At 41.4% G+C, this 13,974-nt stretch overlaps 1 protein-coding gene across 1 annotated transcript in view; it reads right to left on the minus strand.

Annotated features, from left to right (window-relative positions):
• Positions 1-13,974, minus strand: part of Ras64B (ras-like protein 2) — a 195,860-nt gene that overhangs the window by 78,775 nt on the left and 103,111 nt on the right. The window contains exon 2 of the mRNA XM_067144308.2: positions 11,106-11,193. Within this exon, the coding sequence (XP_067000409.1) occupies positions 11,106-11,193 (88 nt within the window). The remainder of the gene's footprint in view (positions 1-11,105; positions 11,194-13,974) is intronic.

The following is a 13,974-nucleotide window of genomic DNA, read 5'->3' on the forward strand; positions in this document are numbered from 1 at the left end:
CGTGCCCGAAGCTTCGTGAGAGGACCCCACAATGGAGCTAGTTCCCCGGGTTTCTTCTCTCCTGGAGCCGACTTCTTTCACCCATAGCTGCACATAACCGGTGGGTGGTCACCCACCGCTCAATTTCGTCGATTTGGGACCAAATTTGGCTACTACAAATTTCTTTGCAGGGCAGTTTCCCACCTATCTCTGAAGTTCGGCTACGCTCTGTGTGGGATTTGGCCACGCTGACCACGCTTCGCCCTATCTGCTGATCAATGATTACATCATTCATCTCCACGCCTTATCATGGTTCATCCCGGGAGACACTTCATAAGCAATTCATGTTCTATGGACTTACACCTTCAACTGAATTTAAATATCTTATTGTATGTTGTATCAAGATGGATTTGTTTTGTTGTACTCAAGATTGGATGTAAAAAAAAAAAAAAAAAAAGGAATGGAAGAAAAGAAGAAAGAGACACCGCCCATTGGTACGGAAGGGGTATTATGAAACTACCCCTTCTATTTTTTTTTTTTTTTTTTGCTGGTGGTGGTGGTGGTGGGGGGAGAGAACTGTGCCATGAGTTTACTATCACCCCTTGCTTATGTTGCTGTCATATATGCAGCATTCTTTAAATCATATTTGCTACGTCTTAATTTTAACCCCCGTAAATTATGACTTATTTGTTGTATAATCTAAAGTTGTACTACATGTTCCTGCTCCCCTCATCCCCAATGCAAAGGTTTTCTGTACGACAACTGTTTCCTTATTCTGTGTGGTGTTGCGCCAAGTTTGAACTTCATGACGCACTTGTTACCTGCCTCCATGGCAACGAGCCCCGCCTTCCTCGCTGACCAATCGGGGCTTTCTGCTCTGCCCTTATATGTTCTGCTCCTTGCCTCACCGAGGTCTTAAATGCCAAGCTGTAATGTTCACTAGGAAGAACAGACGCACACACAGGCCAGCCAATATAAAACCGCTCAAACTATTCATCGAGATATAGCATGGCACGACAAGGTCAAATATCTAGGAGTAGTCCTAGATAGAAAACTAACAATGCTATATCACATTAAAGAGATCCAGCGGAAAACACACGCACGACTGTCACAGCTCTATCCCATACTGAACAAAAGATCCAGTATTAACAAGAGAGTAGCAATCAACATGTACAAGGCCCTAATTAGGCCAATAATAACGTATGAAGCCCCCGCTTGGGGCTACACTGCTATGACAAACCTGGATAAGCTGGAGCTAATACAAAACAAATGTATTCGAGCAGCGGCTAGACTCCCGTACGACACGCCAATACGCCAACTACGCTCTATTGCGAAAGTCAGCTCGATAAGGCAACACATACGAAAACAAACACTCCGAATGTACAAGAAATCATGGGGTAGTAAGGTCAACCCACTTGTCAGTGGAATCGGACGCTATGACGTCGACCTATACACAAAATACCCCACGCCGAAACACATTCTGTTCAGCCACAGGAGGCCAAAACCGCCCTCGCTCTTAAGCTGACACCAACCCACTACACCGCTCCACTTAACATTACGCCCACACACCACACTGCAGCACCTGTATATATGTACATACCTGATCACCTATATCCTAGATTAAGCTATACTACTATTATTATCCTATGTTATGTTTTTGTTATGTTATGTTACAGACCTAGCCACCACCGGTAATCAAGCGAGGGAGGATTGAGATAAGAAATACATCAAGACGAAGGCAACTCAGCCTTAATAAGGGAGGTACGCGAGTACCCTTGGAAAACACTTTGTCTGGTCGGTAGTGACTGTTTTCAAAATTAAAATGTCGCCCTTTTATCAATCACTCGTAGTATGGCTTATCCACTGTTTAATAGGCCTTTGGTCTAGTAGGTATTATTTGCCCAATTCCAATTGGATAGTCGCACTGTAGCGGTATGCGGGCTTTTATAATTGTTAGCTCATGAAAATGTATTTGAAATGTTTAATGCTAAAGCAGTTTCGAGTCGGCGAGCACCCTTGTTGGTTCTAATGAAGGAAAGGTATTATATTTGGCTGCGGGCAGTCATTACTGTAAACGCCCAGTGTATTGTCGAACGTCTAGTTCTTTTCCTTAATTCATTTGCGGATCTGGGGCCATGTGTTCCCGTTCGAGGCTTATAGCCTTACTAGTGCTTTAAGAGGTTTAATTGTAGTTTAGCGTTCCTTTAACTTAGCTTAAGTGAGATTATGGTAGACATTTTTTCCAGAACTAGCTAGTGTTAAATGAGTTGTGTATGTGTCTGAGACGCGTCTCATGTAATGATACTAAGCTTTTGAAGCTTAATTGTAACATATTTTTACTGAAGTTATAAGGGATTTTATCCCTTTACATCAACCTCCAGATTTATGTAAATTACACTAGCCCAAAGCTCCTTCTCAAATAGTTGTAAATCTTCCTCCTCAGCATCTTTCTATATATTAAAAAAAATATGAAAACTAAAGTCAGTCAGTCCGGCCATTCTATTCCGTCGATTTCCTTCATTTTCTTAAAACTGGAAGGTATTCATGCACAGATTTGTCATCAGGTACCATAAATCACTTAACTTCCGCCTTCCTCAACTTATTTGATTTTTCAATTTTTTTGTCTCTTTGAAGCTATCATATATTTGGTTCTAATTGAGGTACGGAGTTTGTTTTGGCCTAAGAACACTCAGTGGATAGACCTCTTTCATTTCAGCTCTTAACTATTCAAATTGGTTAATTCTGAGGAATGTTATGAGTGCACATTCAATTTCTACAACCTTTTTTCTCATTGAAGCAATCATATCTTTCGTAGACCAAGTGCTTTCTTTTGAGGCAATAACTACTTAAATTGATAGATTCTGATAAAAGTTATAAATACATTTGCCTCCATGACGAAGATCTTTGAAGGACTTCGTAGTGTTGTTCCAAGGAACGTTTAATTCAATTTCTTTGTGTGATGTATTTTTAAGAGGGGCTGCCCGACCGAGGCGGTAAAGGCGTGCTCGATTCGCCCAGAAGGACGTGGGTTCGAATCCCCGTCAGGAAGTCTTAAAATTTAAGAAACGAGATTTCCACTTCCGGAGTTTCATATGGCCCTGAGGTTCACTCAGCCTACACCAAAACGAGTACCAGGTTAATTCCTGGGGGCAAAGGCGGCCTGGCGTAGAGCTAACCACTCTTCCCCCATCACGTGCCGAGGTTAACAATGGTGGAAGCCTTTACCTTCCACTCCTCCAAGGGCCTTCATGGCCTGTACGGAGGTGACTTTGCTTTGCTTTTATTTTTTGATGAATTTTTAAGTGTTTTGTTGACATAATATTACATTCTATTACCACAGCAGATCATGTGCTTTATTTCATTAACTCGAAACTTTGCAAATACATCCGTGAGGATAGTAACGAACAACACCATACTTTGTACATTGCGGGCGGAGCCAGCGGGAAACTGCTAGTTTTTCTTAATTATATCTCTTGTAGAAAAAGGAAAACCCAAGAAGGGGAAAAGAGGATGTGCTCCCCCGAAGTTTTGCTCTCTATGCCCAGGTTCCGATCCGGACGCTTCTTTCTTCCTCTCTCCGTATAGCACGGTACAGCAATGCTTGATTCAGTCACTAGTATATTTATTAAAATAATTACAGGCTTATCAACATGTACAGCGAGTAGTGGAGCAAGATTACTGTGTTCATACATTAATATAAAGGTAGATATAATTAAGAGTAATAAAATATTGGTTTAGGTTAAAAAGAGAAGGGGAGAAATTCAAAATGCACATTTCGTGAGACAGTTTGAAAGTACAAAAGCATTACGGGTTAAATACTCAAACGGAAGAGATAAATACATTGGAAAACGAATTTGAATATTATACTCTTGTCAAATTACTGAACAGGGAATGGTGGAGAAGGCCAGTGAAACTATCGAAATTATTGATAATTGTAAAAAGCTTGTGGGAGAAAAAAAAGTAGTGAATAAGGGAATGGTACATGCTGTTGAGGGTGCGAAAAAAATGAACGTGGTGAAAGAGGGAATGCTAAATGCTGTTGAAGAACTGAAAACATTGAAATCAGCAAGAGTACATATGGTTAAAATGATATTATAGGATATTTAAACTACACATACGGAAATGCACGCTGATATTTCAGGATTAACCAGGTCTCGTGTCTCCTGCCTCTGAGAACCGAAGTTGGAAGAGGGAGACTCAAAATTGATCATTTACCCGTATACGAAATACGCAGTTTAAAATTGATTATATTTTTAAAATTGGTTATACTGAGTAGGAGAAACGACACGGAAAATTATTAATCTCTGAAGAATCATCTCTGTGTGGGGTAATAATAACAACGAAGTTTTGTAACCATGTATGTACATAACACACAACTTTTGATCCACAGATATGGAACATTACAGAGTTAAGGTCAGTAAAAAGTAAGGGCGACAATAATTATAATTTTTAGTATCATTTTTATATGTGTCCAGTTTTGCTAATGTTCTTTACGTATTGTATATTTTCTAATTGGTTAGTATTTCAGTTCATTGATATGTACTCCGTATTGTATTCCTTCTAATCAGGTTGTTTGTTTGCTGTTTGTTGGTGTGTTCGTTAATTTGTTTTGGCTGAAATGGGTACATGTCTAATTGCCAATATAATGTATATAGAAAATTACTGTTTTCAGTTTGTGTTAACACGGGACGCCATTTCGATCTTCTATTGCGTTTGTAAGAAAAGCAGACATCGTTGGGATTCACGGTCAGTAGCATCAAGCCGTGGTGGTAGGAACTGTGTGCTATGAAATGAACATTAAACAAGCCAGCTAGAAAAGAACCGCGAACCCGTACCTCACTGAGCACTACAATACCCGTCTGGAATAGGCTTGTTGTTCGTGGAGTCTTCTGAAAGGATTGGGTAAGTCAACATCTCAAGTCACCACGAGAAGGTCACCGTTTCAATATAGGCTTCCATATGATAATTCAGTATCCTTGTGGTCACACAATTTGTGACCTTATACGTACTGTAACGAGTTGGCGGCGTAGTAGGATCAATTAACACTAGACTGGTAGATTCAACACTAAGATTTATTAGCTACGCACTAAACTACACAAGACTACTCACAACTTTTGCTCATAACACACACTTACACAGTTTGCGCGCTCTCTCTCCCTTAGCTTCTCACTTGTCCTCACACTACACAGTTTTGCACTCACACACAAGGTCCCGCGTCGCACGGCTACACGTTCTCTCCTTCGCCGAAAGTCCGCACTGTAGCACACTAGTCCGATAATCACGGCAGTTCACATACTTCACTACACTGGCAGTCGCTCGCGACTGAACCATACCAACTTCTAACTCAGTCTAACTCTCACTAACTGCAGGCAGGTCGTTCCTCTCCTATAAACCTGCGCTGTCCCTTCTAGAATAGTCCGGATGCTCGATGGATCCAGGAACATCGCGAGATGGAAGACTCCAGATTAATCGTGGAATCATTTCCATACTCCTCTGCTACGGGACCGCGAGCGGAAGAGAGTGGGGCTGGCCTAGCACTTAAGTGCTGCTCGTGACTGGCGCGGTTGAAGCGTAAGGCGTGGGCTTATACTGTGCCGGGCTGGGCCCATAGCCAGTTGGCATAGCGGACGCTGTAACCATTACAATACATTCACAGAAGTATAAAACCAAAATGTGGTGAGTTTTCGATCTCCATTCCCTGCAATACGGATAGAAAACGTTTGTTACATACAAATGAAGTGATAGAAATATGTTAGGATACACTATGCGTAATTTAGCCAACAATGCAAACTCATTTTTAACCTTGTAGTGCTACATTTAGGATAACGAGGAGAAGAAATCCATTGAAAGCCAATTTTAAGTTAATTTTAATAAGGTGCGGTTAACTATTACCGATGTTGAAACAGTCCAGATGTCCTGCGAATCTTCTGTCGGTAAAAATATAAACACAACAATGTAAGGTAATACAATAGATACGAACCATTGAACTGTAGGTAATACTGGAACGCTGACTGTATGGGAGCGAAGTGCGGCTTCCGGTACGACTGGCTGTACGGCAAGGATGCATGACAGGCGTATACGTACATGCGACGAGACACAAGTATCTTAACGAATTTTAAACATTTAAGCGGAATGTCTCTTGCAAATTTCACGTGATTTACGACGAAATATATATATTTCAGAGGATTTGAAATTGAAAATGGCTAGTAATACTGGATAAAATGAAAATATATTCTAGGCCTGATTAATCTAAAACATTTTTTTTCTTTAAGAGATCAAAGACAGTAAATGCGTATACGTACAGTAAAAAAAATAACCCCTGGTCCAATGGCCTCGAAGGGCGACCGCTGCTCACCCCTACGGCCTGCAGATTAGGAGGTGTCGTGGGGTCAGCGCGACGAATCCTCTCGGTCGATATTCTTGGCTTTCGAGACCGATACATTAGAAAGGCAATAACATAGACGCCATACAAACACAAGATATGCATAAAAAGTATAGCCTAGTGATTTTAGACGAGAAATATCTGTGAATGATGGTCCATTGAAAATACACTGTATTCAGTTTTTGAACCATATTTATTATCAGGACAAAGACAGCATTTGTATAAAACGTAACGTACGACATTTAATATGCCAAAATAGCATGTATGATATCACCATAAACATAGAATACTTAATGGAAAGAGCCAAACCGGAAGGAAATAGTAATTATCGTTGAAAAATACCATATTTATAGCTTTGCAGTGAGGTAGTGCTTTCAGACTCCTTACCTGTGGAAATGAAGCTTTTGTGAGTTCACATCTGTTTTCTTCTGCTGCCTGTTAGTGCAACCGTATGCTACACAAGAAATAGGCATCTTGATTGCATCACAAATTCGATGTACGGTCAGATATTACAAAAAAAATTCATCAAACACATCAGCTGACTTCCAGACTCCGTACACGAGGAGGCGTGACTAGCCAAGGAACAGGAAGCAGTTTTCTGCGAGCGCTACCACGGCGGTCAGCATTCCAGTATTACCTACAGTTCAATGGTACGAACACACGTAGCAGTAACAGTGGCTTACTTCTATATAAGATGTCACTCCAGTCGAAAAGTCAAGCGACCTGCTCCAAAAAACGATACATCTGGACAACGGTCAGAGACTTGGAATGAATCAGAACAAGCACACGTACTGGTCATTGCTGGATTGATAACGGACGTGGTCTGTCTGTGAACTACAGGCACAATAAAACAACGTCTGTTCTTGATGCCATCCGATTGTACAAAGAAAGATTTCCTGATCACCACACATTAATTAGGCGAACGTTCGTTGCCATCCGCTACTGATTAAACAGCCAATCCGGCAGGTTGTTTTGCGTCCCCACAGACAGCCCTATATGAGTTATCTGCTAATGATCAACAGTCAAGCCATCGGGTTGTTCTGCATAACGTTTGAGTCGTCCGTTGTTAACGATGAAACTGCAAAAACTTTACCATCGAATACGCGATACTGGTAGTATTTTACCGTCCTATTCAGCGGCAAGTATTCGCGGTAGAAGGCGACATTCGGGGGTGGGGGGGATAACAGCATCCGGAGAGAAGCACGCGATATTGGTGTGTCACAGTGGGTCCTGCGTGAAGAGAGCCTGGGACCGTATAATGTGCAACGTGTACAAAGTCTGTCAGGGGGCGGGGGGTTCCACAAAGACAGGAATTCCGTACATGGTTTCTAAAAGAAACTGAGCAAACAGCTACTGTTTCCCTTCCAAGTGCTAGCAACAGACGAAGCCTGTTTCCTACGAATGCGGTGTTAAATTTCCATCATATCAATACATGGGCTGTCCTTAACCTCCGTAAGATTCGCCAAGGACATTTTTCACTGGCAATTTATAGTGAATGTGTGGGCTGGTATAATTAGTGGCTGCCTAATTGGGCCCCACGTATTACACACGGGTTTGACAGATGCAAATTACCTTAAGTTCCTCAGAGATGAGCTATTAGCATATACTGAGAATGTACTGTTGCGAATGCGCATGAGCATGTACTTTCATGATGGTGGTGCACCATCTCATATGACCTGCGGTGTACATGAATAATTCGACCTTATATTTCCACACCAGTTCTTTCCCGAGTAGTTTAACATAGCACTAACCCGTCGAAGGTTTTCAGCGACGGAATGATGGGAAAGGGCTAGGACTGGGAAAGTAGCAGACATGGTCTTAATTAAGGTACAGCCCCATCATTTATCTGGTCTGAAAACGGGAAACCACCACGCCATTATATAGGGAGCAAAGAACCAATTAAGTGGCCAATTCGGTCTCCTGATTTAAATCTCCTGAATTTTTACCGGTGGAGATATACTGAGTGGCCAAAAGTCATGGAAAGACACTGAATGTGATGTTAATAATGAGTTGCTCCACCGCAAGCCCTCAAAACGGCAACAATACGGCAAGGTATAGACTCTACAAGGTGTTGGAATCGTTCTGGAGGGATCTGGACCCACGCATCTTGCGTTGCTACCCACAACTGGTCTTGTGTAGTTGGTGCGGGATTCATTAAGCGAACACCAGCTTCGACAGCATCCTATAAATGCTCGACTGGATTAAGATCGGGGGACCTGAAGGGCCAATCCATGGTCGTAATTTCACTGGAGTGCTCCTCCAACCACCTGCGTACCACCACAGAGCGGTGACATGGCGCATTGTCCTGCTGAAATATGGCATCTCCATCAAGATACTCTAGGGCCAGAAAGGGATGCAGATGGTCTGAAAGAATGACCACATAACGTGCACCTGTCAGCACTCCCTGCAGCCGGACAATGGGGCCTAATTGCGACCATAAGAACACCGCCCAGACCAGAACTGAGCCGCCTCTCGCCTGGACACAACCTTGTTGACAAGCAGGATCCATAGCTTCATGGGGCATACACCACACTCTCACGCGCCCATCAGTTCGATACAACTGGAACCAGGATTCATCAGACCATATCACACGCCGCCACTGTTCTATAGTCTATTGCCGATGTTCGCGGGCCCAGGCACGTCGTTCAGCTCTGTGCAGAGGTGTCAGCAAAGGGAGACGAGTTGGTCGTCGGCTGGTGAAGCTTATGCGGCGCAGTTGCCTCCTTACAGTCCTGGCAGAAGTGGGTTCCTGACTCCCAAGATTCAACTGGGCGGTGATCTCACAGTAGCCCGTCGAGCGCTCAGAATGGTTCTGTGGAGGCGATGTGATATCCGTTCGTTAAACACCTGTGGTATTCCCGTGCGTCGGTCTACGCGGGTGATAGTATTCTCTCTGCGATATTGAAGATACACCCTCGACACTGTTGACGTCGAAAACCCGAACTCGCGTGTAATCTTCGCATGAGCCGTGCGCCGATGATCATCCCACGTTCAAAGTCGGTTAACTCGCGACGTGCTGCCATCTTCTCGATATTGGTGTCTGTGACAGACTGCTCAGCTACGCCGCAGCTAGCCGCAGCTCTCAGGGGTCATACACGGCACATTTTGTAATGGGACACCCCTTCCTGCGACCTTTGGCCACTCAGTGTATATCAAGAGTCGGTGTATGCAAGTGAAATCGACACGGATAATGAGCTCCGCCAACGTATTTTTTGCAGCAGCGGGATCCATACGGGCAGTCCCGCAAGTGTTTGCACGTAGTTGGACATCATAGATTCGTCACTGTGAAGTATGTTTACGACCAAATGGTGGGCATATCAAACACTTACTCTAGCAGCTTATGCGTAATCAGTATCCAGTCTCCACCAGTTCGACCATCGTGTTTCATGATTTATGTCCGAAGATCATAGTCCACAGTACTAGAGGTACCTTAATACTTATAAACACTTACTGTGTCATAGCAACATATACCAATGCTATGGTTGTTTAACGGCCACCTGTATGTAACGAGTACAGATGTGTTTAATAAACTCCCCCAAGAGTGCAACATAACGCAAAATGTGAAACATTGACTGACCTTGACAATAACAGGACGTTGACGGCTGTACCATATTGCAGCAAATACATTTCCTACAAAATACAGTAATACTGATACTGGGATTCATTATTAGCAAACTTTTATTGAATTGAATATTGAAAAGTCATTGCAGAAATTCCTGAGGTCTTCAGTAACATTACAATCGCCAATTAAAGTAAGCTGGAAGAGGATAGATGTTTAAAGTTGGTTAATTAAACCCTTCATCATACCCACGTTACTGTATTCTAAACTTGTTCCAAAATAAACAAGTATTGGCTTCATATGTATTACTTCTTAACATTCTCCAGGACCATACAAGATACATTTTTGAAATTACATTCTGTAACTAACATAGCCTTTACCGTTTGAAGAGAAAGTATTTTCAAAAGGAGGATGGTGCATGGTAAAAGTGAGGCTCCTTGGTTGAGTGGTCAGCGTACTGGTTTTCGGTTCAGAGGATCCCGGGCGTCGATTCCTGGCCGGGCTAGGGATTTTAACTGCGTACGTTTAATTCCTCTGGGTGGGTGTTAGTGACAGTCTAAGTAAACTTTTCTTCACATACACACAACACGCCGCAATATTAAGCACCACAGAAACACGCAATAGTGAATACATCCCTCCACACAACGTCGGCGTCAGGAAAGGCATCCGGCCGTAAAAATTGGTTTAATCCACATCAAGTGCCCACTCCAATAAATGGGGGAAAGGCCAAGAAGGAGAACAAGAAGAAGACAGGGCAGGGTATGAAGATAAACAAAAATATATTTTGGAGATATTAGGAAAATACGAAGTTATTTTCTTATGTGGAACACTTCTTGGGACAGGGTACAAGAGGCTGAAAGGAAGGGACAATCCCGTTAAAAACGAGACTCTTGGCAACCCTACTGTCGGAAGAAAGACCTATTAATGGATGAATACCCTTGACTTAGATGTTAAATTCACAAGATGGCTCCGTCGTCGCTTATATTTCCCTCACTGATACAGCTAGCCTAATTTTCTGAGCTTTACGTACAAAATATCTAAAAAGAAGAACCTTCAAGATCTCATCAGTGATATCCTGTTACTTCTCGTTAAGGGAGTATTTCCAGGTAGTTTACGTCAAGCAAAGTTATCAGAGTTGGTACACTAAATCGTTACAGAATAAGTAGTATTGTGACTAATACTTACTGTCAAGCTTGGCAGGAATATCATCAATCACACACTGCTTGGTGTAAGAGTCTTCGATGGTTGGGTCATAATCAGTCACAAAGTAACTCTGAAAGGAAGAAAGAACAAATTTCAAATTCTGTTAAAAGTGCAAAAAAAAAAAAAAACATATGTAGTCCATTTTAAAAGGAACCAGCAATTATTGTTTATACTGTATATTCACGTTTATGTAGCCAATAAAATATGTTACAGCACATTTCCAGGCCTGAAAATAACAATGACATTTTACAGAGTGAACACCGGTTTTTTTGTTTTTACCTAATTTAGGAAATGCCTAAAAAGACTATACTGTATAACGAGTTATAATCTTTGGTTTTACCAGTTTATGATAAACCTTACCCTATGATTATTGTTGGTTGCTTCATGTACGTGTCTTTGCTACCTAATATGTTAGGCTGTGGTGCCTCCACTGGTGTATCTGAAATTAATTACGCACGGCTCAGTCCTTTGGTATTTGAAGGGGCTCAAATACGCCAGCCTCGTGTCAACAGATTTACTGGTACGTTAAGAAACTCCTAAGGGACAAAATTCCGGCACCTTGGCGCCTTCGAAAACCGTAAAAATAGTTAGTGGGACATAAAATCAATAACATTATTATTAATTACGCCTGAAGTAGAAGTGAGCAAAATTAGCTAAGTGTCAACGAGTTCGGTGTTAGGAAATATTCAAGATTTGCATATACAGAGCGAATACAAACATTTTAGCGCATGCGATCGTCCTTAGAGCCGAAGTATCCACTTTCGTCCGCAGCCACGAAAGATGATACTTGTTTCTAAGGAGAGTCGTTCTTGTATAATGTATATTAAATGTTCCACAAACTAGTTTACTTGCCACTGGGGGTAAAAGATCTTGACACGTATGGCTTATTACAAGTAGGCCTAATGAATTTCTTGATACGTATGACTTATTACAAATAATGAATTTCATCTTGACCCGTGGTGGAATTATTATATATAACAAATTCCAATGTGTATGTTTGAGAAGTTCCACCTTTCCACTATAAAATCTTACTATTTTTCTTAGATTAAAATAACATTAATTTATTTCAAAATTAATCGGTACACGTTTCATTTCTCACAGAAAACATCTTCAGCCGTGATCTTGATTGACAGTTAGAATATGCACAAAAACACAAGTTACATAAGTAAAACACAACTAACCACTCATATTAAAAACAACTTGTCCTTGACAAAACAAAAGGTCTAAATGTTTAAAGAGTCTTTGGTTTTATCTTCATTGTTACTATTTGATATCTCTTGATGTAAAAGATATATTATTCCTAAAAATACCACTTGGAAAATTATCCCTAGACAGAGGGATCTTAGTTTCTTGATGAATAAATGAAGCAGCAGTGTACAACTATGCACATTTTTGTAACATTCAACACTCGATGTGAATGGAAAGGGGGAATTTTCTTGTCAGATGAAATGGAGTGTTCGAAATGGAAAGCAACTCCCTATGGTGTTGCGTCCAAATCACCGGACACCCCTCATGGCTGACTCACCCCCGGCCTCCTACTGCGCTCAAAGCTTCTTTCCTTCATCAACACATGTTAAATATATACTAACAAGTAGTTAGTTAATACGGAGTTAGAAATTTAACATCTTGTTAGGTTTCTTGCGTTTCATCAAACTTATCTTGTGAAATGTTAACTAATCGACTGTTAACTCTCCCAATATTGCGAACTGGTGCGAATCAAGGAGGCAGTGGTACGAACATGCTGTTTTACAGCGCGCTCCGATGCGCTTTTGTTTGAGCACAGCTGTAATATATGGCGCGTGAAGTGAAACGGAATCGTAGTTCTAATTTTTCCTCCTTCGAAAAAGAGTTGTTAATTGAATTAGTAAATATATATATAAGTTATTGAGTGCAAGTACAAAGATGGCTTGACGATAAAAGAAAAGGACGAGGCGCGGGAAAAGTCCGCGAGGGTTTCAATGGGGGTAAACAGATACTTTTTTTTAGCGGGTATCCGCTGTCACCTAACAAAATCACTTCGTTAATTGTCCCACTTCAAACTGTGCTCCAATATGGGAGTTATTAAATATTGTATTGTCGTGTGCAGAACCAGACCACCTAGCAAGTATATCCCCGATTTGGAGGTTAGGCTCACTAATCACCTGAACATTAACAGAGAAATATCCCTTTCGATTACGATATATTTCAGCCCAATTGCCTCCAGGTGATTGGATTCTTACATGTGTGCAATCTATTGCACGTAGAACAAACACCAGGAAAACGGCTTATTTCATAGAAGTCGCGGATAATTTGCTGACGCTCTTCTACTGAAGGGAATGTTATATACCTCCTTCTCATGGATGCTATTGCTGCAGACACTCGACAAACAACTCTATTAACAGTGGCTTTAGAAATTCCAGCATTGTCTCCGGCTATTATGTGAAAATAACCAGTAGCAAAAACTCGTAATATTATCAGTACCTGCAACATTGGAGAAAGAGGTAAGTTTCACTTCGTAGGATATTCTAACCTCACTTGAATTTCGTCAACAACCTTAGCAACGACTGTTTCCGATAACCTGTATCTATGAAGAAATTTCGGATCCGTCAGATTTTCAAAGTCATTACGTCGCTGAACTCTTCTTCGATCAGGATTGTTTTATAAACGATCTAAATAGAGCAATTCCGCCTTGAAAGCGAGATTCACAGCAGCCATTTTGGAACAGGTTGATAAATGCTAATGTTAGCCATTTAACATTGGAAATGGCTGATGTTAACTTTAATACGCAGTTTAACATTTGTTAATGTTAACATTTGTTGATGAAACGCAAATTTTCTTAAATCGTATGTTAAAATGATTTAACACCTTGTTA

Source organism: Anabrus simplex, chromosome 3 (assembly GCF_040414725.1).
Source record: "Anabrus simplex isolate iqAnaSimp1 chromosome 3, ASM4041472v1, whole genome shotgun sequence".
Classification (NCBI taxonomy): Eukaryota; Metazoa; Arthropoda; class Insecta; order Orthoptera; family Tettigoniidae; genus Anabrus; species Anabrus simplex.